The sequence below is a fragment of the Melospiza georgiana genome, chromosome 6 (genome assembly GCF_028018845.1).
Source record: "Melospiza georgiana isolate bMelGeo1 chromosome 6, bMelGeo1.pri, whole genome shotgun sequence".
Taxonomy (NCBI): Eukaryota; Metazoa; Chordata; class Aves; order Passeriformes; family Passerellidae; genus Melospiza; species Melospiza georgiana.
This window is the reverse complement of record NC_080435.1, coordinates 21,694,782-21,719,938: the sequence shown is the minus strand read 5'-3', so window position 1 is coordinate 21,719,938 and position 25,157 is coordinate 21,694,782. Positions and strand designations below refer to the sequence as shown.

Sequence of the window (25,157 nt, the reverse complement as noted above, 5' to 3'; positions counted from 1 at the left end):
GGGGCGGGGCCCGGCGCGCGCAGGGGGCGGGGCCTGGGGAGGCCGAGGGGGCGGGGCCTGCGCGGGGCCGAGGGGGCCATGGCGGCCGAGGCGGCGGAGCGGCACCTGGGGCTGCTGCGGGACGAGCGGGAGGCTGAGCTGGCCCAGAGCAGGTGCGGCACACGCGGCACCGGCACCGACCGCCGGGGACACGGCACAGACCGCCGGGGGGCTACGGGGCGGCCACAGCTGGGGACACGTGCGGCTGGGGGGGCACGGGAGCGCTGTCACCTATGGGGAACACTGAAGGACCCTCAGCCGGGACCCGCTGTCACCCCTGGGGAGCACTGAGGGACCCTCAGCTGGGACTCACTGTCACCCTTGGGGAACACTGAGGGACCCTCAGATAGGACCTGCTGTTACCCCTGGGGAACACTGAGTGACCCCTCCTCTGGGATCTGCTTTCATCCATGGAAACCCCGAGAGATCCTCCCCTGGTGCCCCCTGTCACCTCTAGGAAACCCTCCTGTCACCAGTGGGAACTGCTGGAGTCCCACCGCTCTAACCAGCCCACCCCTATAGGAACCCCACCCCACAGGGCTCTGATCCATGGGGAATCCTGCTGGGCTCACCCCCACAGGACCAAGTCACCCTCTTAGTCACCTTGCTGGGGACACAGACACTTACCCAGCCAGGAGGATGGAGGTGCCACAACAAGGTCATTCTGCTCTGTCCCCTGGAGCTGTAATCCTCACCCCGTGGTGTTCCCACCTGTGTGTGGTTCCCAGGGCATGGCAGGAGAGCGTCTCCCTGAAGGAATTGCAGCGCAGAGGTGTCTGCTTGCTCAAGCTGCAGCTCAGCAGCCAGAGAACCGGCCTCTATGGGCGTCTCCTCGTGACACTGCAGCCCAGGAAGCGCGACTCAGACACCGAGCTGCCCTCCAACAGCTTTGGACCTGGTCAGTGACACTCCTGTCTTTCCAAAGAGATCATACAGCCTGGAATGGTTTGGGTTGGACAGGACCTTAAAGCCCATCCAGTCCCACTCTCTGCCATGGGCAGGGACACCTTCCCCTATCCCAGGCTGCTCCAAGCCCCATCCAGCCTGGCCTTGGACGCTCCAGGGATGGGGCAGCCGCAGCTTCCCTGGGCAGTGACACATTTCCCCACCTCACTGTTTCCTTCCCAACCTCTGCAGGGGACATCGTGGGGCTCTATGAGTCAGCTGGGCAGTGGGACCCGCTGTGCACGGGCGTGGTGACACGTGTCACCCCCAAGGCAGTGACGGTGGCCCTGGAGGAGGCCCGGGATGGGGAGCTGGCCCTGGACCACGAGCACTCCTTCCGCCTGCTCAAGCTGGCCAACGATGTCACCTACAACAGGCTCAAAAGGTGGGGGCTCACCCCGGCTCACTCTGCCCAGCGGGATGGGGAGTGCCAAGTTTAGTTTGGAAAAGCCTTCCCAGTCCCTTCCCAGCTTGGATTTGTCATTCTAGAGCCTCCCAACAGCCTCCGTTTACCCACCTGCTGGCTGGTCCTGCTCTTCTCTTTCCCTCTCCAGGTTGTGTTTTGGTCCTGTTGCATCACCTCTGGAACACTCTGGGTTCTGTGTGGGGCCTTTTCCATCCTGGCAGGAGGAGTGAACAGCTCCTTGCTGGATAAACAACCCAAAAAAAGCACATTTGGCTGTACCAAACAGGGACAATGGGAAGTGGAAGCCTGACCAGCACAGGGATGTGTGTGCAAGGGTTGGGAGAGGCAGGAATTGTGTGGGATTAGTCTTGTGGGGTAGCATTGTTCAGCTGTGGAATAGTTCAGTCCTTACTCACAGCCTGTCTCTGGGCACTTGGGAGTCTCCAAAGAATTCCTGCTGTGTCTGTAACCTGATCTCCCCTTCTCTGGCAGAGCTCTAACTACACTCAAGCAGTACCGGGGTGGCCCAGCCTCCGACCTGATCGACGTCCTCTTCTTTGCCTCTGCTCCCAGGGCATTCCCTGAAACAAGTAAGGATCCTTTTTTTATCAGGCTTGGTGGGCATGCTTGGGAATTGCCCATGAGAGCACAAATAGCTCTGATCCATGTTTTTATCCACACATGCTCCAGAAAAGACCCCAGTGTTCAATGTGAGTCATCACTGGTGCTGCAGCTGGTAGCATTGTGTCCATACTGGTCTGTACTGGGCACACTTTCCTCATGGAAAGAACCTGGATAAAAACTTGGATATAAGCAGTGTCCACTCTGTTGTGCTTCTTAGGAAGAAACAGAGATTAAATTACACAGCTTCACCTTTTGGGGAGAGCAAAGCCTCTGATCAGCAGCTGAGTCAGATATCAACACCTGCTGGTGGATATTATCCCTTGGCAGAAGGGAAGGGTGCAAAAATCAGGGAGTGAGGGCTGAGGGTGGGCTGTGTCTAGGCCATGTACAGAGCTCAAGGCTGCTCTCCCCCCGGTGCCATCCATCCCTGCCAGGGTTCTGCCCCTTTTTCTCCCCTCCACAGCTCCCTGCACTGTTTGTCTTCCTTGGAGTCCTGGATTTGGCTGCCCACTATGGTTTGCCTCTCTCATCCCCTCCAGCCAGGCTTGACTTCTGATAGGATGTACCAGGGACAAAAAATGGGTGGTAATGAGTCCCATCCCCATTTCTCTAAGCACTGATCCCAGTCTGAATCAAACCTTTCAGCCCTCTGCCTGCCCAGTGACCTTGGTGCACTCAAGGTTTTAATATTAAATAAAAGAATTAAATTTTAATCAATCAACTTTCCTCAACAGTGCTTTTACCCCTGAGGAGGCAGAACTGCCTGTAATGAAGGAAAGCTCCTTTTCACCACATCACTCAGCTCTGCCAGGCTGGGCAGAGATGAATTTTCCATCTGCTCAGCACTGGGAATATTGCTGGGTAGGTGGAGGCACATTAGACAGACAGAGGAGCTGCAATATGAACTCCAAGGCCTTGCAGTTACCTCCTCCCTCCAGAGCTGCTTTCTCCCTACCTGGAGAGATGTTGTACCAGCCAGGAATTAAGGGATAATAACTTGGAATAAGCCTGCCCTGAGCTGAAGGGCTCTGCCAGGCAAACTTCAGAGCACTCAGGCAGCTTTTCCATGTCACAGCCTCTCCTTCCATGACCAAGCACCCATTAGCCTGGTTTCTTTGGGGATGTGGCTCATCCCATCCATTACCTGGTTTCAAACAAGCCCATCAGCAGCAGGCTGAGTCAATAAGCCCTGGACAGCTCCTGAAATTGGCTGTCTAGACACACATCTGTGTCAGCACCGCTCAGGGATGCCAGATGAGCTCACTTCCCTCAGAAACCAGGGAGCCACAGCTGGGAGACAGGGCAAAACCCACTCCAGCAGGTGCAATGTGCAGCAGCAAAAGCCTGAATCTGATTATTTTTTTTTTGTGGGAGACAAGATTAGAATCCTAATTTTTCAATCAGAGATTCTTGTAGGTGGGTTCTGACACCTCTGTGCATTTCAGTAATTAATTATCAGACAGCAGCAGCCCAACACAGCACATCAAAGCCCAAGTCCTTTCAAAACACTTAAATATGCAACAATAAATACTCTTGGCATAAGACAAAAACATGGGACAGGCTGTGGGAAGAATAACCTAAGGAATAGCCAAAAGGAGAGGAAGGGATTTCCAGTGGGTAGCTGGGACCTGCAGCAAACATTGGGACTGGCACAAAGCACTTCCACACCTCACCTTGCTGCCTCCAGGAAGGCTCCAAGGGGAGAACAGTTTTTCCAGAAAGGGCAGACTCTGAACTGAGCAGGAATTTTCCCCTTATCAGACTCCCTGGGAAGCAGAATCCAGGTGCTCACCCATCAAAAATGCCCTCCTTGTCTCCCTTCCACTTTGATCTGCATCCGTGGCCCTGCTGGAGCTTCCACACCTGAAATCTTCTCCAAACAATCCTCCCCTGCTCCCAGCATCCATGTGGGATCACTGCACCCCTACATTTTGGGAATGGGGGGGAGTGGAGAGGCTTTTCTTGCCAGCAGAGGCCAGCATTGCTCTGCTTGCTGTGCTCCTCCTGGCCACCCAAGAGGGACATGTCCCTTTTCCCTTTGGAAAGCAGGTTCTGCTGTACCTGTGCAGGTTGGTGATTGCTGCCAGCTCTCTCCTGTGCTGGAGAAAGTCAGGAATGCTCATTTTTGTTCCTGGCTCCAGAAGGCCTGGCTTGTGTCCAGCTCTGCCCATGGCTGTCAAAACATTTGTAAAGGGAAAGAAGCAATCCTGGTGAAAAGGCAGGAATGTCCCCAGAAAAGCCAAACTGGCAGCAGAGCACTGGGGAAGCACCAGGGATTTCCTGCAAGAGCTTCTTGGCTTTTTGGCACAAATTCCTTGCAAAAATGCTCCTCACCTGAAATGCTCCTCATCCCTCTGCCCTGTGACACCTCTTGTCATCACAGGGGCCATGGAGAGACCTCTGAGATTTTTGGGGATGACAAACAGTCCAGACAACTCAGCTGCCAGGTATTTCCTCTGGAGAGCAGGGGAAGTTCTGAGCCAGGCTGAAGTACCCAGCTGGATTTTTTCCAGCAGTGTTGGCTGCAGTGAGGTTGTACTAGGGAAGAGCTGCTGGGGCTGGGGGTCTGAATTGCTCTTGGTCAGAAATATACCTTGGAAAGAGCTTCCAGCTCTGGAAAACCTGGGCTCTTCCTCCCAGGAAGGGCTGCTTCCATCCATTTTTGGTGCAAAGACCCCTTTTCTGACCAGGATATCACCTCCCAACCCACTGCTTCATCAGAGCTGCTGTAAAAGCATCTCAGTCTCTGGGAAAGTTGGGGCACCAGCCTGGATGGCCAAGGAAATTTGGTTTTCAGCACTAATTAATGGAGTTGTGCATCAGGGCACAATTACCTGGCCACCAGCCAGACACATTCCAGGGATTTCTTCAGGTGGGGACACCTGGAGCCCAGCTGCTGTAGAGAGAAGAGTTTGGAGGACCACAGCATCCCATAAGAGGCTCTCCCTGCTCCCCAGCAGTGTGGCCAGCCCAGGAGAGCAGCACTGCCAGCCTTCCCACACAGCAGCTCCTGGCAGCCCGTGGTTGGGAGGGATGAGGGTGGGCACAGGGCTGGAGAAGCTCCTTGGCTCATCCTTGAGCAAGGCAGCATCAATGACTCCCACATCCCAGCTGTTCCTTGCTGTGGGAAAAGCCTCTCAGGTTTGAAGCTATTCCTGCTTTTCCCCCAGCCCATGGGATGCTTCCTGGTCTTGTCTTAGTCATTAACACACTCACCCAAAATTTACATAGGAACCAAGAGGCTGGGGGACTGCAAAAAGCACCTTCAGCCCCATTTCTCTCCTCATCATCACCGTCTCAATGAGTACCTTTTGTTTAACCTCGTTTGGTGGTGGCCACACGCGGGTTCACCTGCCCAAAAGCAGAAGAAAGTGGCACGTTTTTAACCCAGCCCTTAATGCAAAGGGAGGGATGAGGCACATGATGCCCAGCAGGGAAGGATGCCCAGAGATGTGTCTTATATAAGCTTTTGTGGGAACGTTATTTTCGGGAAACCTCAGTGTAATGAGTCATCATCCCTGCTGTAATTAACTCCCATAATGAACAGGGAGATTAGCATTAGGATTAGGGGAGGGGGATGAGAATAAATTTGGGCCTAAATGAGATCAATCTGGGAGGTTAAAAAGCAGCTTTTGAGCATTCAGTCTCTGCAGTGAAAGCAATTCTCTTCTAATGCGATTTGCATATTCTTTTCTCTTTTTTCCTCCCTTATTAAAGCAGAAATGAGTTTTAGTTTTATCATTTAAATTGCTATTTGTACCTTTTCGTGTCTTCATTCCCAGTCTTGGCTGGCCACCCCAGGGCTCCTCTGTTCTGCTCACAGACTCTGTAGGTTGTTCTGCTTTTTCACTGGTGCTGCATTGGGGTTGTTCACTGGCAGAGATTTGTTTGCAAAATCTGCTACTTCCTCCTCAATTTTCATTGAAGATTTCACTAAAGGTGCTGGTTCTACTGCAAAACAAACCCAGAGCTCCCTCCAGAACCAGGAAAGCCTACCTGTTTGATGCTGGGGAAGATAAATGTTTCTTAAATTCTGGGAATTCCAGCACTGACTGGCTGAAGGCCAAGTGTCAGGGCTGGGGAGGGGATGGGGAAGGAGCCTGTTTGTTTTGGAAGCATAAAAAGCTTATTTTTACCTTCTGGGGTCTTCCAGCCTCCTCAGTGCTTTCCTCCCAAGGTTCTCCTCATTATCATGTGGGTTTGGACCTGCTGCAGAGAACACCATGTATTTCTGGATTTGTGCTTCTCAGCCTCTTCCCAGCTGGGGCTGAGGTCCCAGTGACTCTCCTGCTGTCTCCCCAGAGCCTCTGGAGTTCTTCAATGGCTCCCTGGATGAGTCTCAGAGGGAAGCTGTGTCCTTCTCCCTGGCTCAGAGGGAGCTGGCCATCATCCACGGGCCTCCAGGCACAGGGAAAACCACGACCCTGGTGGAGATCATCCTGCAGGCTGTGCAGCAGGGCCTGAAGGTGAGCCTCACTGCCAGGGACCACCTCAGGTGGCTGCCAGTGACCATCTCTGCGTGTGTGAAGGCCTCAGAGCAGCCTTCCAGTCAAGGGATTCTTCATCAGGAAGTGGGGTGGTGTGGCCGTGTTCACAGGGGTCTGAGGATGAGGGGAGAGACGAGGATCTGACTCCATGTTTCAGAAGGCTTGATATTTAGTATTTATGATATATATTATATTAAAACTATACTAAAAGAATAGAAGAAAGGATTTCATCAGAAGGCTAGGCTAAGAATAGAAAAAGAAGGAATGATGACAAAGGCTCTGTCTTGGACTCTCTGTCCAAGCCAGCTGGGCTGTGATTGGCCATTAATTATAAACATCCAACATGGGCCAATCACAGATCCACCTGTTGCATTCCACAGCAGCAGATAAGTATGGTTTACATTTTGTTCCTGAGGCCTCTCAGCTTCTCAGGAGGAAAAATCCTAAGGAAAGGATTTTTCATAAAAGATGTCTGAGACAGGGTGGTACCACAAGGGGAAATGGCTTCAAATGGGAAGAGGGGAAATTTAGGTTGGATATTGGGAAGAAATCCTTCCCTGTGAGGGTGGGGAGGCCCTGGCACAGGTTTGCCCAGAGAAGCTGTGGCTGCCCCATCCCTGGAGGTGTCCAAGGCTGGGTTGGAGGGGGCTGGGAGCACCCTGGGCTAGTGAAAGGCGTCCCTGCCCATGGCAGGGGGTACTGGATGGGCTTTAAGGTCCCACCCAAACCATTCCAGGTTTCTATGATTATTTCACACACTCCTGGGCTTTGTGGCAGCTGGAGCAGCTCCTGTTGGATCTGTGCTAATCCAGAGCCTGGCTTGGCTTGCAGGGACCTCCCCACCAGCTCCAATGGGGAGAGCTCAGGTTTGGGGCTCACTGGGGCCCCTACAGAGGTGCTGCAAAGCAAGGAGGGAATTACCTGTGTGATGCCAGTGCTGTGTTCCCAGCAGCAGCTCGCTGGTCTCCCCCTCTGTGCTCACACCCCCCCGTGCCCCAGCCCGTGGGTGCCCCCGGAGGTGCCCAGGTCCCGTTTGTCCCCGCAGGTGCTGTGCTGTGCCCCGTCCAACGTGGCCGTGGATAACCTGGTGGAGCGGCTGGCGGGCTGCGGGGCGCGGCTGCTGCGCCTGGGCCACCCCGCCCGCCTGCTGCAGCCCATCCAGCAGCACTGCCTGGACGCCGTGCTGGCCCGAGGGGACAGCGCCCGCATCGTGGCCGACATCCGGAGGGACATGGACCACGCCTGGGTGCGTCCCCCTGCGGGGGGTGTGTGTGCTGGCTGTGTATCCCGTGAGAAGGGCACATTGCAGGGGGAAGTTCTTCCCTGGGAGGGTGGGGAGGCCCTGGAATGGGTGTCTCAGGAAGCTGTGGCTGCCCCATCCCTGGGAGTGTCCAAGGCTTGGAGCAGCCTGGGCTGGTGGAAGGTGTCCCTGCCTTTATGAGATGATCCATAAGGTCTCTTCTAACCCACTTTGGGATATTTTTTGGGGGGACTTTTCTAAATCATTTTGGGATTCTCTGATCTTCATGTGCTGGAGGGTAGAACTCCTGCCTGAATCCCTCATGGAAGAGGGAAAATTCCAGTCCCTGCTGCTGCCCCTCACATCACCTGTCTGCCCTGATCCGTGCCCTCCCCTTTACCAGGGAAACATTCCCATCATTAATTCACTTCCTAACAAGCTGTCTGCCTGTCCTGGTACTCCCTCCCACTCTCAGCCACCTCAAGTAGAAAGCAGAGCACATTTTAAAATGCATCCTTAATTTCTTCTTTCTCACCCTAATTTTCCTAACATTCCCTTACAACACAGCTCTGGTACTTGGGGTGAGGATTTGATGCTAATTACGTTATTTTCCTTCCCTTTTCTGGTGGCAGTACTGTCCAAAAGCCTTTTTTTTTTCTTCTTAATTTATTTTCCATCTTTCTCACTGGTGATTAATTTTCACTTTCATCTCCTTGGGAGGAGTGTGTCACAGAAGCTGCCCTTGGCTGCAGAGAGCTCATCTCCAAGGTCCTGACCCATCTTTTCTTCCTCCTGCCTCTGTTCCTCCACTGCCACAGTCCCTACTTTTCCCTGGAACAATTTCTCCCTTTGCAGCTCCATGTTTTGACTCTTCTCTCTCCTTCCCTTCTCCCCAGCCCACAGAAGAAGCAGTAACAGAAATTAAAATTTTGTGGCATTTCCTACCCCTTTGTGCCTCCTTCCCTCACCTGGCTTTGAGATTCCCAGGACCTCAGCTTCTGGATACTCCTTGCCCCAGCAGGGTTTCAGCCCCACAGTACCTGAGAATGAAATGCAGCACAGATCCATGGCCAGTGCAGCTCCAGGGATGCTGAGCAGGATCAGGGAGCAGTCCAGGAGGATGAGGCTGGGAAGCCAGGGAAGAAGGCAGGCCCACTCCATGAGCTGACCTTAAATAGACTCCCAGACCAATGAGGGGCTGAGAGAGCTCATATGAGGCAGGTGGGGATGATTAGAGCTGATATTCCTAATCCCTAACTAGGAGTGGGTGACATCCAGACTGACCTGATCCTCAGGGCCTGTGATCCCACACCTGGAATTCCTGAGCCCATTTTGATGACACCTGACAGATACATGAAGGTTTCACAGTTTTAAATACCCATGGATTCAGCCAAAGCAGGGGGCTGAGGTGATCTGTGTTAGACCCTGGAAAATCCATCCATCCATCCATCCATCCATCCATCCATCCATCCATCCATCCATCCATCCATCCATCCATCCATCCATCCATCCATCCATCCATCCACTATAGGAACAGCCTGTCTAACTCTTTTGGCTGCATATAAGAGCTTCTGCCTGCAGCCTTTGCATCCTTCCCAGCCTTACCTCCAGGGAAATGATCCCATTTTCCATCTGGGATTGCTCAGTGAGCTGTGGTCCCATGGCTGCTGCTCTGGCAGTGCTGGTGCCCAGTGCTGGTAGATACATTTAATACCTGCTAAAAAAAGCCCTGGGCCTGTCTGGATGCTGCTCTGGATCCTTCCCAGCAGCTCAGAGAGGCCAGTTTGAGGTGGCAGAGCTGCTGCTGGGGCCTGGGGAGCCCTCCTGCTTCCAGAAGGGCTCTGCTTCCTCAGAACAAGCTAGGAAATCCCAGTCCCCAAGACCCCTCTTCCCACACATTCCTCCTTCCCAGATGCTTTGGCTGGTCAGAGACACAGCCAGAACTGAATGGCAGCAGTTGGCTCTATCCAAATTTTTCTGTTTTTTAGGCAAAAACCAAAAAGGCCCAAGACAAGGGAGAGAGAAGCCATTTTCTGGGTGAGATCAAGACCCTGAGGAAGGAGCTGAAGGAGAGAGAAGAGGCTGCCATGACTGCAGCCCTCAGCCAGGCCAGCGTTGTCCTTGCCACCAACACAGGTGTGACATCCTCCTGCTGGTGTTTTCCCTCCTTTTCCAGGTAAAACAGGTGCTCTGCAAGGCAGCTGTCCTGGGAGGGCTGGCACACTTGCTCCCAGCTCCTGGGAGCTCAGCAAAGTCCCCCAATCCCAGTGGGATTCTCCCAGCTTCCACTGTGGCACAGGATGTTGTTGAGCACAGAAGATGGATCTGGAAGGGCCCCTGGTAGCTCTGAGTAGGAGCAGGTTGTGCAATGAGTAAACAAGTGCTGCTGGAGGTGTGCAATCTGCTCCCCATGGCATAAATCACATGGCATTGCTTCCCTGCTTGGGCCCTTGCCAGGACTGATGAAACCCAGCACGTGTTTCCAGAGCCTGCTCTGTGGCTGCCTCTGCACTCACCCAAATGCTGTCACACAGGATTTTAGGGAGCAGGTCCAGGTGTCCAGCAGGCAGCTGCAGCTGGGAAGGTTTGGCACGTGTGGAAGGGCTTTACTGGCTCAGGTTTTTCATACTCACTTAAAATCTTCAGTTCTGGTTGCTCAAGGGTGATTTGTTGAAAGGAAACATCAATAATTTTAGGTCATAAAACAGCAAAGTTACTGGAGTGAAGGTTAGTGGACAGATAAATCTTTCCATGTCTTAGTCCCCGGGAGCTGGCCTCTCACTTCTTTTTACTAGCCTGAAAGAAAGGAGGAGATTTCCTTCTCCCAGTAAAACTGGTGGTTTTGTTGATCAGCTGTGATTCTCCCTGGAACTGGAGCTTCCCAGCCAGCTGGGGAAGTGGCAAAAATTGAGTTATGACTGTACAACTCACCAGAGCGGATTCATAAAGGCTGGAAACCAGTTTTGGAAGGAGAGCAGTGTCTTTGGTGGCAAACTGGAATGTCTGAAGTGATGCAGAGCTGCAGAGGCAGCAGGATTTACAGTGGCAAAGCCAAATCCCTGCTCTCAGAGCTGCAGTAGCACAGGAGCTTTGGAAAAAACATTTCTGTAAATAAAAATCCCCTGGTCTGAGAGACTGGCTTCCTTACCCTGCCCTCCTCCTTTTGCATCCTTCTTCTTTGTGAGCTGCAGGCAGGTTTGGATGCCCCAGAAATTCAGATTTCTGATCAATGTAAGGATCAGTATCAGTAGGTCTGGGTTAGAGCAGGATGTCTAATTCCTATGGTGGTGGATTTCTCTGCCAAGGAAATCCTGAGTGCCCTGAGCAGATGTTTTTTGCCTATGGATTGCTTTAGAGAAATAAAACTGGGATAAGTTGGACAGACAGAACCATGCATGGGATGCTTGGGAATATCTACTTTGAAGTACCTAAAGTACAGCTGGGAAAGGCAGAATTCCCAAACCCAGCCCACAGCAAGCAGGATTTGTGGCTAACATGGTTTCACCTTGTTTTGCCTGCAGGAAATGCTGTGCTTGGCCAGCCTTCCCTGTACATGTCCAGAATGCTCAGTACTAGGAGAAAACCAGGAATTGTTTCCCATGGAAGGCTGGAGCTGTGTCTTCAGCCATGGCTTATTTTTTCTTACTCATCTCTGAGGAGACAAATATTACAAATGGACTTCTGATGTTAAAAATTAGCCCTTGCTGTGGCTGTGTGGTTCCAGTCTCCTTTCCCTCTTCCTAGTGCCACGAGGAGGAGCAGAGTGAGCCCATCTTCCCCTCTCAGGGTGTCCCTCAGTTACCAGACAGGAGAACCCCCAGTCCCTCACCCTGTGAGTGCTGGGCATGAGGAGTTTTGTTGGCCCTGGGGGGCAGCAGGAAGGTGGGTGTTCCTTGTTCTGCTCCAGATAGAGCAGACTGGAGCATATTGTTATCTTTGGCATCTGGGCTTCACTGCTGTTCCCAAAGATACTTGGAAGCTTCTGGGCCCAGATGCCCGTGGGGAAAATGGACAAAGAGGAGCTGGCAAAAACAATCCCGACTTACACATATCAGTGGATACGTGTTTGGCAGGGCTGAATTCCTACATCTCTGCAAAGAAACATTATTTCACTTGCCTCAGTCACCATTACAGCTTGTGAGGTTTGTTTCCAGAGCAGGTTCCTCACTCTTCCTTGCTCCCCTGCTCACTTGAGAACCTTCTCCTTCCACCAGGTGCTTCCTCAGATGGCCCCCTGAAGCTGCTGCCTGACACCCACTTTGACCTGGTGGTGATTGATGAGTGTGCCCAGGCTCTGGAAGCCAGCTGCTGGATCCCTCTGCTGAAGGCTCCCAAGTGCATCCTGGCTGGGGATCACAAGCAGCTGCCCCCCACCATCATCTCCCACAGGTAAAAATCCTGGATCCTCCCCTTCTTTGTGCAGCTTCTGAATCCAGGTGGTTGGAGACATTTCATGGTGGAGATCTGTGCTGCCTGCAGGCTCTGTGGAATGCATTTGGGCTCATCCTCAGGCTAATCCAACTATTTCCTTTAATTCTGCTTCTGTGGTTTGCACATTTATTTATTTAATGTATTAATATGTGAATTGGCCCAGTGAGATGCTGCATTATCACACACCTCAGGGATTATAAAACCTCCCAGTCCCTACAATGTGGATAATAAGAACAGTTAGTTTGTGGAAAAGATCTGTGGATAGTGCAAATTGCCTGTGCTTCCAGGGGGATGCTGCAAAGAGTACTGAGGAATCTTTGAGTAATTTGAAACATAAATGTGCTCGTGTTTATCTGGTTTAGGCAGCTCCAGATCTGGAATTACTGAATCACAGAAGCAGAGAAATAGGCCTGACTTCATAAACAGCCTCTCCTGCTTGCAGAAAGTAATGAACAAGACACATATCTGCCACCTCCCTTGGATTTTGAACACAGGAAATGAAAAATCCAAGGCAGGCAGCAGCTCCCAGCACATGGCCAAGAGATAGTGAGAACAACATTCAGGGGCTGCAGCATCCTCTCATTTTACCTCTCTCAGATGCCCAAAAGCTGCTGTTCTGCAGATCTTGGCAGGTGATAAACACATGCTCAACTGCCTGGAAGTGTCCAGGCTGGTGAGCTCCAAAAGCCTCTCCAGAGCCCTGCCCTCTTGGTCTCCTGCTGTTTATTCCCTGGGAATTTGCAGGCTGGCTCTCCATGCCTGGATTCTCCAAGCAAGGCACTTTTTGGAGTAGCATCTTGTTGGTAGCAAGAAGAAATTTACCATTTGGTCCTTCTAATTTCAGAGTTGTTATTTTCTGTGAGTGGTGCATAAAGTTCCTCTTTTCCCCCAGAAAAATTTCATGATAGCTCCATAATGCTCCACAGTGCCCATCCAGCTGGATCCACCTCAGCAGCCTCAGCCTGGCTTCTCCCCAGACTGTCAGATTAAGGGCAAAACACAGCAAAAATCCCAGCTTTGTTATCTGGAACGTGGCTGACACTCAGCTGGTGTCACTTTTGGCTCTCTCTTTTGAGACAAAAGCAGTCTTTCTTCACTCCACAAACATTGTAGCAGCTGCTTTTATTCTGCTCTGTCACTGTGGCTGCTGCCAGGAGCCTTGGCTGGAGCTGGGGGCAAAAAGCTCCTCCTGGATCTCCTCCTGCTCCTGCTCCTGCTTGAGGAGTTGTGCTTTTCTCTTCATCAGCTTTGACTTGGTGGCCTTGGCAGTGCTGGGGGAACATCAGACTCCATAATCTTAAAGTTCTTTTCCAGCCTGAACAATTGTGATGGAAATAAAGGGGATGCTGAGAGCCCCGTGCTGGGCTTTCCACGTTCCCTGCAGGCCCAGGAAGCAGCACAGTGGCAGATCCCTTCCACCTCCTTCTGTGGGTATTTCCAGAGCTCCCACAAAGGCCCCAAATCACCTGCCAGCTCCTCTGTGGTTCAGGGGAAGCAAGGAGCTATTTCCAGGGATGATTCATGCAGAGGACTCCAACCCTTCCACCCACCTTCCCCTTCTCCATTGATGACAGCGGGCCTGGAGTGGGTGGGCTCCTATTTTTGGGGCCACGGGGAAGGGTCTGAAGTTTTCTGGGATGAATCCAGGCTGGCAGGAGGCTCAGCTGTTACTACAGCAGGGGGAGTCTGCCCTGCTCAGGCAGGAAGCCTCTGTCCAGCAGGAATGCTGTGGGACTCTATCCACCTTCCTGTTACCTGCTTGTTCCTCCATGGAATCAACATTTACCTGTTCCCATCAGCAGTGACCCTGTGAGGCCTAGGGGATGTTTGACAGAGGGTCTGAAGGCTCCTCTTCCCTGCTTTCTGACACACCTGGAGCTGTCCCAGGATGCAGAGGGTGTCCCCACACACACCTTCCAGTCCATGCTAGCAAATTCCAACCCCCTCCAATTCCCCCTCGGCAGCTCCAGCCCAGGCTCACAGGCAGCAGCTTCCACCTTGGAGATCCTCCTCCTGCAATTTGTCCTTGTCCCTGTGGGCATCTCCATGCCAGGACAGTCTGTCAGGAACATTTGTTTGCCTTGTTGGAGCCCTCATTCCATCCTTTCCCCGATGAATTCATCTCCACATCAGGGCTCTGATGTATTAATTTGGTTTTACTCCCCTCAGATACTGGCAGATGCTTATCAAACCTCTTGTTCTCAACCAACACAGGGATATTTTGCCATCTTGTTTGTTCATGGTCAGTCTGGATGTCTGCACCATCCCAAATCCATGTGCTGATTCCTTTCACTTTGTCACTGAAGTGCCAGGGTTTCTCTGGTAGCCTCCACAACTGGAATGTGCTGGGGCACATCCATGAATTAACTCCATTAATGTGGAGGTCCTGAGGTGGGAAAACACAGTGACCTCCTTCTCCAGGCTTTTCCAGCCAAATCCAGTGTGTTCTGCAGGGATCAGTCACACCAGCATCTCCTGTCTCAGGGATGAATAAGAAAAAATAATCCATGGCTGAAGACACAGCTCCAGCCTTCCATGGGAAACAATTCCTGGTTTTCTCCTAGTACTGAGCATTCTGGGCACGTACAGGGCAGGCTGGCCAAGCACAGCATTTCCTGCAGGCAAAACAAGGTGAAACCATGTTAGCCACAAATCCTGCTTGCTGTGGGCTGGGTTTGGGAATTCTGCCTTTCCCAGCTGTACTTTAGGTACTTCAAAGTAGATATTCCCAAGCATCCTATGCATGGTTCTGTCTGTCCAACTTATCCCAGTTTTATTTCTCTAAAGCAATCAATAGGCAAAAAACATCTGCTCAGGGCACTCAGGATTTCCTTGGCAGAGAAATCAACCACCACAGGAATTAATTGAGTGGTAAAATAACAGAAAATTATTAACAGGTGAAACATTCCTGAGCAGATTAATTCCTCATTATTAATTCAGCATATAACCTCCTGTGGATCTGTGTGGTGGAAATGCTGCTGGAAGGGTAGGGAGCAGCATTATTCCTGAGGTTTGCTCTGAGGTTTAGTGGCTGTTTCAGGCATGTGCTTGCACCTGAGTGCCAACAGCTCTCCCTGCTCAATTTCCTTCCTGTCTCAGAGATCCAGGCTCCATGGGCAGAACGGAGCTGGGAGAATCAAGTTAATTCCTGATGTCTGGAATGCATCCCCTAACCCCACATATCGCTGTGTCCCCTCATCCCATCCACCCCAGCCCCCTCTGGCAAACTGCTGCCTCCCACCTCCCGCAGCCCTGTCCCTCCAGAGGTTATTCCCATTTTTTTGCCTGCGTGCTGCATCCTCTGATTCAGCCAGGAGGAGAGCTAATGAGGCCTGGCTTCTTGGAAAGATTTGTCCTCAGTTGTCCCTTCTGCAGGTTTAATAACTTGGCAGTGCCTTGTCACATTTCCCCAGTGCCTGTGGTGAGCGTGGCAGGGCTGGCTGGTGCCGCAGCAGCGCGCTCGCTGTGGGGCCGTGTAGCGCTGGGATTCCCCCTGCAGGGATTGGATACATGCTGTGCCCCAGAGCCTGATGGAAAGTGTTCTCCTGAGCTGTTCCCTGCCATCATTCCATCATCTTCATGCTGCTTCCTTGTGTCTGGCAGCCACCAGCACGCTCAGTGTCAGCCTCAGGATGAAAAATCTCCATACGCTCACAGAATCCAAGGGCAACGATTTCCATCCTTCTTCCTCAGATGGTGCCTCCCAGCAAAGACTCTGTGAGGCCAGGAGGGAGCAAACAGGCTCCTGAGAGGCTGAATTCTGTAGGAATTTCATTCATTTGTGCCACATATATGAGCAAGGGATGTGATGGGGATTTAGTGGGTGAAGAAACAATGAGTGCAGTGCATCTGTGCCTTAGTCCAGGGTGAGTGGCCAGGGAAGGATGGAAATGCTGGAGTAGCAGGGATCTTGATGAAAGCAGCAGGGGTTGACTGTGTGGGCACCAGGCATTCCAAAATTTGGGTTGGAGCTCTGATCCTGTTGCAGAGGGTGATGCTGATGCTGTGGCTTGGCTTGCAGTAACACCAGTGTAGCCTTACACTGATGGATCACGGAATCATGGAATCACTGAGGTTGAGAATGACCTCCAGGACCACCACAGGATCCACCCCGTGATCGATCCCCACCTTGTCAACCAGACCAGAGCCCTGAGTTCCACATCCAGTTGTTCCTTGAGCACCTCCAGGGGTGGTGGTGTCTCCAGAGGCCAGAGGCAGGATGTGTGCCCAAGCTTCTCTGATGTCTGTCCCTGGAGGTCGGACAGACAGCACTGTTGGCACCCAGGTGGAACAGGGGTGACGGTGCCACCCCAGGGGAGCCACACGAAGGCGCTGAGCAGGGCTGGAGCATTCCCACTGGCACCCTCTGCCCCGCGTGCGCCGGGAGGGGCTGCCTGAGCCCCATCCCGCCCTGGGAATGGACACTCCCACTGTGAGGTGCCTCTCCGTGCAGGGCGGCGGCCGAGGGGCTGTCCCTGAGCCTGATGGAGCGGCTGGCGGGGCACTACGGGCAGCGGGCGGTGCGGATGCTGACGGTGCAGTACCGCATGCACCGCCTCATCATGGAATGGGCGTCCTCGGAGCTCTACGGCGGCCGCCTCAGCGCGCACCCCTCCGTGGCACAGCACCTGCTCAGGTGGGTTCCTGCAGGAGCTGAAATGTTCTTTTCATCCCTGTTTGTCCCTTCCCTGCGGAGTTTTCTGCTCCTCCTGGGGCTGGGGCAGTGGTTTTGTTTCAGCCACTGTTTCATCGAGGAGACATTACTGGGGGGTGTGTCCTATTTGCTCTGTAACCAGAAGTGATGCAGACTTGTCTTCTGTGTCCTCCTCTGCTATGATAATCATGGAATCCCAGATTGGTTTGGGTTAGGAGGTTGGAAGCCCACTCAGTCCCATGCCACGGGCAGGGACACCTTCCAGTAGACCAGGCTGCTCCATGTCCCATCCAGCCTGGCTCTTCCAGGGATGGGGCAGCCACAGCTTGGGTGGATATTGCTGTAACAGCAGTGTTGGTAACCAGCCCTTTCCCACATACCTTGTGCAGGGACCTGCCAGGTGTCTGTGACACAGAAGAGACCAGCATTCCCCTGTTGCTCATAGACACTGCTGGCTGTGGCCTGTTTGAGCTGGAAGTGGAGGATGAGCAGTCCAAGGGGAATCCAGGTACCAGAATGGATGGACTGAGGTGCTCAGCCCACCACAGGCTTGGCCACAACCCACAGATGTCTCCATGGGGTCCCAGAGAGCCTTGCCTAGCTGAGAGATCTTTCCTCCATAAATCCTCAGCCTCCAAGGACTCTGAGCTGTGTTGGAGCTCTGGGGACAGTGTCCAGCTTGTGGGTGGCCTCTCTGGCTGCCGTGTTCCCTTGCAAGGACATTTCTCCATGCTGAGGGCTGGGACAGGGTTGAGAATCCCTTTACACCAAGGAGGGGCAAATAGCAGCAGGCAGAGCACAGACCTGTTTTGGGAAGGGCATGGATAAGGTTCAGAATTACCTCTCAGTCCTCTGCTCATTCCATGAAATCCTGTCTGGTTCTTCTGCATGGATTCTTCTGGGACACCAAGTTCTACTGCTTTTCACCTGAAAAAGTGGATTTGATCACAGAGCTTGAGTGCAAAGTCAGGCTGGAAAACACAAGGGCAGTTTTTATCAGTTTAAATATCTTTTACCTTCTGTTTGACCCCCACCATCATTTGAGTGCCTCATTTTTCCATGCACCATTCCCAGAGCCCTGCTGAACACAACAGGCTCTTGTTCCCTCATGGAGAGCCAAAAAGCCTGGTCTGAGAGAACTCAGGGATTTGGAGCAGAGGATTAGAGGCACATCTCCCCAAATTTGGGAGGCAGCCTTTTGGCACAGCTCACTGCAGAGTCTGGATGTTTATTGTTGTGTTTTGCTGCAAAGCAGAAGCCCAGCCAATGAACCATGAAATAATTCATACAAGATTTAATTTTTCCCCTTAGATCTTTCTGAACCAGGCACCATTTTGGATAACCCTTTCATGTCAGCCTTTCCTGCTGTTTTGGGGGAGATGGGCACATTGCTCTGGCCTCTGTCCCCTGTCACACTCTGTCCCTGTCCCAGGGGAGGTCCAGCTGGTGGGGATGCACGTCCAGGCCTTGGTGGACGCTGGTGTGAAGGCCAAGGACATCGCTGTGGTGGCTCCCTACAACCTCCAGGTGAGCTGTCTCTGTCCCTACACACAGAGCACCACAAGAGCCCAGAGAGCTGCAGAGCCAAATTTAACCAGCATTTGGGACCAGCTCCTGCACCTTTGAGCAGCTTGGGGCTGTGGAGGGAAGAGCTGTTAGTGAGGTGTTCCACTCACAGCCTCAGGAGATGCTCATCCTTGTGGGTTTGGGAGGGAGGGATTCCCCCCAAAACCCTAATATTTTAATCCTCTTCACCCATGTATTTCCTTTAAAAGCTGCCCTTGGCCTGTTTCTCAGGTGGACATGCTCAGACAGCACCTTTGCCACAGCCACCCTGAGCTGGAAATCAAATCAGTGGATGGTTTCCAGGGCAGGGAGAAGGAGGCAGTGATCCTGTCCTTTGTCAGATCCAACAAGAAAGGTAAGACCTGGCTGCTGGAGCACTGCTCCCCTGGGAATGGGGAGGAAGTCGTGTAGCCAAGTGCTGTGGTTTAATTGCAGTGCTCTAACACTTGGCTCTGGATGGATTTACTGGCAAACCCTCCCTTTTTAGGCTTTTTTGTTTAATTAATGGATATATGTGCTGTCAGGGCTGCAGGGGAGGCTCCTGTGCTACAGCAGGTCCAGGACTGCTCAGTTTGAAGGTTTCCTGACCCCTGAGGCCTCAGAAATTGTTTAAATCAGCACCCTAAGAGTGTCACATCCCATTAGCCCCACATTTAGGGGAGTTGGGGGGGAATTTCTTGGGTTTTGAGCCCATTTTGGGTGACTTCCCTGCAGAAAGTGAGCAGGAGCTGGCATCCCAAGCCGTGCATGGAAAATGCTGCTTGTGGGAGCAAAATCTAGAGCAGAAAATCAAGTTCTTTGCTATCAGCAGCGGCAGTGGAAGTTAATAGCTGGAAAAAAGCTGCTGCCCTGGGGGTACAAGGCTCCTGTTCAGGGAGCTGAAAGGTTTGATGGAGCTGGCTTGGCAGGATTGTTCTGTGATCACCTCTGTTCCATGCTGGGATCAATTCCCTTTCCAAACCCACAGTCCTGTGGCCCTACCTGTGCTGCTGGAGGGCTGGAAGGGGAAAAAAGGGGGGAAATATGCATGGAAGGAGGAGATGCCTCTTTTTCCAAGCCTAGAGGAGGAAAAGCAGCCTTGTGGGGAGAATGGAGGTGGGGACAGCACTAAGAATAGTCCTGATCCAGGAGTGACTCACCCCTGTGCTGCTGGGAGCTGGTGGCCCTGGGAGGGTGAGTGTCCCACAGCCCCTTCTCCTGCACAGGGAGAGGCCAAAGCTCAGGTGTGGGGCAGGAATTGCTTTTTGTTGGGGCACAGGGAGGCTTCTTATTGACCTGTTCCTCTGCAGCCATTCCTGATCCAGCAGGAAACCTTCATTTAAGAGTAAATTTTCCCCTGTGAGGGTGCTGAGGCCCTGCACAGATTGCCCAGAGAAGCTGTGGCTGTCCCATCCCTGGAAATGTCCAAGGCCAGGTTGGACAGGGCTTGGAGTCTGGGATAATGGAAGGTATCCCTGGCAGGGGGTGGAACTGGACAGGCCCTAAAGTCCTTCCCAACCCAAACCATTCCAGGATTCAAAGGAGTTGGATTTGCCCCTGCAGCTGGGTTAAACCTCATCAGAGAAACTGGTAATTGTTCCCCGAGCTGCAGAGCAGGGAGAGGGGCTCCCCCTCAGCCTGTCCCTGAAAGGCAGCCCAGGAGAGGCTGCTGAGGCAGAGCCAGGCTGGGCACTGCTCTGGCAGAGGCATTAATCTCCTCCTGCCTGGCCTGCTCGCTGTTCCCTGGAGCTGGGAGCTCGCAGCCTCCCACGCTCCGCTCGCGCTGCCTGATCCTGCCTGAGTCATCCCGCCACTGCCGGCTCTTGTGCTGTCTGTGAGCAGCAAAACCTCCCAAATGGCTCTTCTTACAGACCCCAGGGGATTTGGGAGCAGGGGGAGCTCTGTAGGACAAGGGGGAACTCTTTACCTGCAGTCCCTCCTCTGTCACAAGGTGAGCCTTTTTTTTCCACGCTGCTCCATCTTGTGTTTGCTCCCAGCTCCGAGCTGAGCTTGTGTCATGGGCCAGGCAGGGAGATATTTCCCCTTTCCATGTGCCTTCCATGCTCTTCCCTGTGCCAGGAAGCAAGGAACCTGCAGGGAGCCTGTGCCACACAGGTAGGAATAGGGACAGCTGTGAGCAGAGCTCCATAAATGCCAAGTCTCACCCTCCAGCCAATAAATCCTTGCATCCCTTGGACCAAACCCCTGCTTGGAGGGCATAGGGTCCCTCTCTGCCTGTCCCCCTACGTGACAGAGTCCCTGTCCCTTCTGGCATCCCTTCCCTCCTGTTTTCCCAGGTGAGGTGGGTTTCCTGGCCGAGGAGCGGCGCATCAACGTGGCGGTGACGCGGGCGCGGCGCCAGGTGGCCGTGGTGTGTGACAGCCACACCGTGGGCAGCCGCCCCTTCCTGCGGCGCCTGCTGGACCACCTGGCCCAGCACGGCCTCGTGCGCTCCGCCTTCGAGTACCTGGATGACCTCGTGCCCCAAAACTACCCCGGGGAGGGCCAGGCCCAGCGCCAGCAGGGCCCCAAAGCACCAGGCCCCAAAGCGCGGCCGGCTCCGGCTGGGAAGCTCAAGGCGGCAGCAGGCGGAACAGGAAGCCAGAAACCAGGAGCACGGAGCTCCCCGAGCAATGCCACAGCTGGGAGGGACAGCTCAGGGTCAAAGGAGGGTGGGGACAGGTTCAGGGCCATGCTGGTGGCCTTCCTGGAGAGCAGCGAGGCACAGCTGGATTTCCCGACGTCCCTGAATTCCCACGAGCGGATGCTGGTCCATGTGCTGGCCGAGGAGTACGGGCTGCAGCACCTGAGCTCTGGGGAGGGCCGGGACAGGTACATCAGTGTCCGCAAGAGAGTCCCCAAGCAGCCCACGCTGCCCTCCGAGCCCCCACTGCCCTCCGAGCCCCTTCCCGAGCCCTCGCTGCCCTCTGAGCCCCTTCCCGAGCCCCTGCAGCCCTCTGAGCCCCCGCTGCTCTCTGAGCCCCTTCCCGAGCCCCAGCATCCCCACGGGAACACCCCTGACCCTGCGGAGCCAAAGGAAAGCAGCAAGAGCTCGGGGAAAGTGGATCTGAAATCCCTGCACCTGGAGAGAGTCCAGAGGGAGAAAGCCAGGCAGGAGGAGGCCAGGAAGGTGCAGGAGCCCAAGAGTGGCAAAAGGAAAAAGGACAAAAGTGAAGCCAAAGGTGGGTGAAGATTTTTGTAAGCAGCACAATTAATGCTCTTCTTTGAATGGGTCTTAATCTGGGTGGGTTTGCTCCAGAGTGTGGGATTTGGGCATGGAGCATGTGGCTCTTGGAAAGCTGCAGCATCCAGGTTTGAATACCTGGAAGCACATTCTGTAAGTGAGAGGAAAAACACTGGAGACCCTTTCCCAGGAGAGAGTCTCAGGAATCACAATCTCCTCTCCCCACTCGCAGGAGTGGGGAGAGGAGCTGAGGGGAGTACCTGCCCACGCTGAAGGATGTAAAGGCAGAGGCCGCCCTGGGGCTGCAGGAGGGTGGGTTTGTTCCCAGGCCCCAATCCAGGTGTGTGCTCACCTTTCCCAGCAAAGCCGGCGATCGGCAGCACGGCTGGAGAGGATTTCGAGGCTCTGATCTCGGCTGCCATGGAAGCTGACAGGACCTGTGCCTTCCCCCGCTGCAAGGCCTCTGTCACCACCCTGGGCCAGCTCTGCCACCACTGCCGGAGGCTCTTCTGCCTCAGCCACCACATCCCCGAGGTAAGGAGGGGCAGGATGGGCTCAGCCTGGGAATCCTCCCTGTGGAGCTCCCTGGGAAGGGAGGGTTTCCTTGCAGGGAGTTTGAGCAGAGCCCTCCCTGTCAGAGCCTGTGCTGAGCTCAGGTACACAGGGCTGGCAGGTGCTGCCACCTGGGCTCTGCTCACCTCTTCAGAGGGATTTTGTGTTTTCCTCTCATTTTGTGCCCTTCTTTACCATTTTCTGGCACTTCTACTCTGTGTGGATAAAGTGAGGCAGAGAGCAGAAATGGAGAAGCACAAGTTTCAGGCTGAAATGAGCCTGGACTCAATTCCCAGCTCTTTGCACACTCCCTCTGCATTCTGAGGATGATCCCAGCCCTTTGCAGATTGTCTCTGCATCCTGGGGACAGGACAGGCACGGTGCAGTGCTGCCTGGCCAGCAATTCAGAATTCTCTGTGTCCTTGTTCCTCACCCTGTGGAACTCCCAGGAGCTCAGCAGCCCCATAAATCCTTGGCAAGCTTTTCCCTCTGTCAAGAGCTATCTGTTTCCATGGCAAGGAATCATTGTATTTATGGTCACTCACATTCAGGGGGATGGAGATTTATTCCCTGCAGAATGGCCTCTCCCTGCTGAATTGTGACAAGGCTCCAGCAGTGGTAGGGATTCAAATCCATGTCAGCCCTGGGAAGGGCTGTCACAGCTCTGAGGGAACAGGCTGGGACCAAACTCCATGGAAGCATAAATGACTTTGGGATGTGCCAGGAAAAGGAATCAGATTTTAGGATCTCACCTGAGAGAGATAATTGCAGTGTTGGACTTGGCTTATTAAAGCAGCAGATTCATGGCTAAAAAAGGTCTCCCGTTCCCCAAAACTCCTTTCCCAATTCACTGGAAAGAAGGTGGAAGGAGCCACTTGAACCACCCCAAAGGATGATTTACGTGCTGTTCAGAGCCCAGGGCCTGGATCTTTATATTTCATTCTGTGTGAGAGGAGCTATAAAGATGATTTAATAAAGCACAGAATAATAATGATATACACGAATGATAAACAATAAGTATAAGAATAAATCTATAAAACAAATCTATAAAAATAAAGAATAAATCTATAAAAATAAAGAATATAAAAATAAGGAATAAATCTATAAAAATATAGAATCTAAATATAAAACGAAACTAAATAAAAATGAAATGAAAATACATAGAAATAAAAGAAATAGTAAATGATGATAAATAGTAAACTATGATAATAATAAACAGTAGTACAATTATAATTAAAATAAATTTATAAAAATAAAGAATAAATCTATAAAAATATAGAATCTCAATGTAAAATGAAACTAAACAAAAATAAAATGAAAATACAGAAATAAAATAAATAGTAAACAATGATAAATAGTAAATTATGATAATAATATAATAAACAATAGTAGTACAATGATAATTAAAATAAATCTATAAAAATAAAGAATAAATCTATAAAAATATAGAATCTATATAAAAAATGAAAATACATAGAAATAAATAGTTAACAATGATAATAAATAGTAAACTATTATAATAAACAATAGTAGTACAATGATAATTAAAATAAAATTAAATAAAACAATATAAATAAATATATAAATTAATTAAATGAAAACAATAGTAAACAATGATAATAAAATAATGTATTGAAATTATAAAAATTTGTAAGTATATAAAGCCATATAACAGCACAATATATAATAATACATAACGTAATGATAAGAATGGCTCTAAATGGTGGGAGATGATTTCAGGGGGATTCAGTCAGGCCCCAAAGGAATTGCAGGCTCAGGGAGTGGCAGCCCTGGCTCCCAGGAGGGTGATCCATGCCCCAGGGCCCCTTCTCTCCGCAGGTGCACGGCTGTGGGGACAGGGCCAAGGCGCAGGCCCGGCAGCGCATCAGCCGCGAGGGGATCCTGTACCCCGGCAGCGGCTCCAAGGACAAATCCCTGGATCCCGCCAGGCGAGCCCACCTCCAGCGCCGCCTGGATCAGAAGCTCGGCGAGCTGACGAGCCAGAGGAAGGGCAAAAAGAAAGACAAGGAGAAATGAAGGACCTGAATCCTGCTTTTTTAACCTCAAAGCCCCAGATCCCCCGGGGCAAAGCTGCTGTGCTGGGCCTGGGTTGAATAGGGGGCTCCATTCTGGGGGGAAACCTGGAGCTGGGAGCCTTCCCGAGGTGCAGGGGAGGGAGAGCTGCTGCACTGCCCTGGTTATCCCTGTGGACGCGGTGATGGACGCACTCAGGGGCCAGAGCACGCTGGTGAAACGGGCATTAAACACCCAAAGCTGTCGCTGACACTGTCACATCGGCCCCTGCGGCAGCACATGATGGATGCCTGGGAACAGGAACGTGGGAGGCATGGAAAACCCTGGGTGACCCTGTGCTCCGGGGAGGATGGCTGAGGAAATGCATGTGTCCCAGCCCAGCAATCCCCTGGCTCTGCTCAGAGCTGGAGGGAGCCAGCCTGTCCACACTGCAGCCATTCCCTCCCCACCTGGGCCAGGGGCTCAGGAGGGGGCTCAGCCCTGCTCCAGGGATGGGAATAGGGATGGGTTTGGGCCTCAAACCCAAACCATGCTGGCACCACGAGGAGCTGCTCCAGCACGTGGAACCATTTCCCTGGGAGAGCCTTCCTGTGCCACTGGGAGGTCTCTCCCTCCTCACTGCTGCCTGTCCCTTCCCAAACCTGTCCTGCCCTTCCCACAGAGCTCCTTGGAGGCTGATTCCCACTGGGAACGCCCATAGTGACAGCAGAGTACAGCAGGTGAGCCTTGCAAATGGGAGGGAGCCTTGTGTCCATCCTGGACCTTTTCCTAATCCTTCACACAGAGTCCATCCATCCCGCCCCCAAAATAGCTCCAACAGCATTTTTTGTCCCCAGGATGAAGGAGAAGGTGCAGGGGTGCCTCCAAATAGGAATGGCTGGAGAGGAGCACAATAAAAATGCCTAACCCACACATTCCCCATCCTTTTGGGACTAAACATCACAGATTCCAGCACTTCTGGAAGTCACTCACCTCATCCCAAGTAAAGCTCAGCAGTTGGCAGGAGCTGCCAGACA

General features: G+C 52.5%; 2 protein-coding genes across 3 annotated transcripts in view; one reads left to right on the top strand and one right to left on the bottom strand.

Moving 5' to 3' along the window:
* Positions 1–25,157, bottom strand: part of SYT12 (synaptotagmin 12) — a 49,830-nt gene that overhangs the window by 13,997 nt on the left and 10,676 nt on the right. The gene's annotated exons all lie outside the window — the stretch shown is intronic.
* Positions 74–25,157, top strand: IGHMBP2 (immunoglobulin mu DNA binding protein 2). 2 transcript variants are annotated; one of them, XR_009114531.1, is made up of 16 exons: positions 74–152; positions 768–937; positions 1,177–1,369; positions 1,883–1,980; positions 6,317–6,480; positions 7,547–7,747; positions 9,730–9,877; positions 11,956–12,130; positions 16,626–16,808; positions 17,216–17,334; positions 18,259–18,353; positions 18,624–18,747; positions 20,669–21,553; positions 21,917–22,089; positions 23,947–24,860; positions 24,978–25,157. XR_009114531.1 is itself a non-coding variant. In XM_058025404.1 (15 exons), exons 1-15 carry the CDS (start codon positions 79–81, stop codon positions 24,142–24,144), a joined length of 3,000 nt encoding a protein of 999 aa, XP_057881387.1. In that variant the 5' UTR covers positions 74–78; the 3' UTR covers positions 24,145–25,157. The 2 variants fall into 2 exon arrangements, 1 of the variants encoding a protein (XP_057881387.1); XM_058025404.1 differs by having other exon boundaries at positions 23,947–25,157.

Coding starts and splice junctions, on each gene's coding strand:
- IGHMBP2 (XM_058025404.1), top strand. CDS start 79: ATGGCGGCCGAGGCGGCGGAGCGGCACCTGGGGCTGCTGCGGGACGAG. Junction 12,131..16,625: donor CCCACCATCATCTCCCACAG/GTAAAAATCCTG, acceptor CTCTCCGTGCAG/GGCGGCGGCCGAGGGGCTGT. Junction 16,809..17,215: donor GTGGCACAGCACCTGCTCAG/GTGGGTTCCTGC, acceptor TACCTTGTGCAG/GGACCTGCCAGGTGTCTGTG.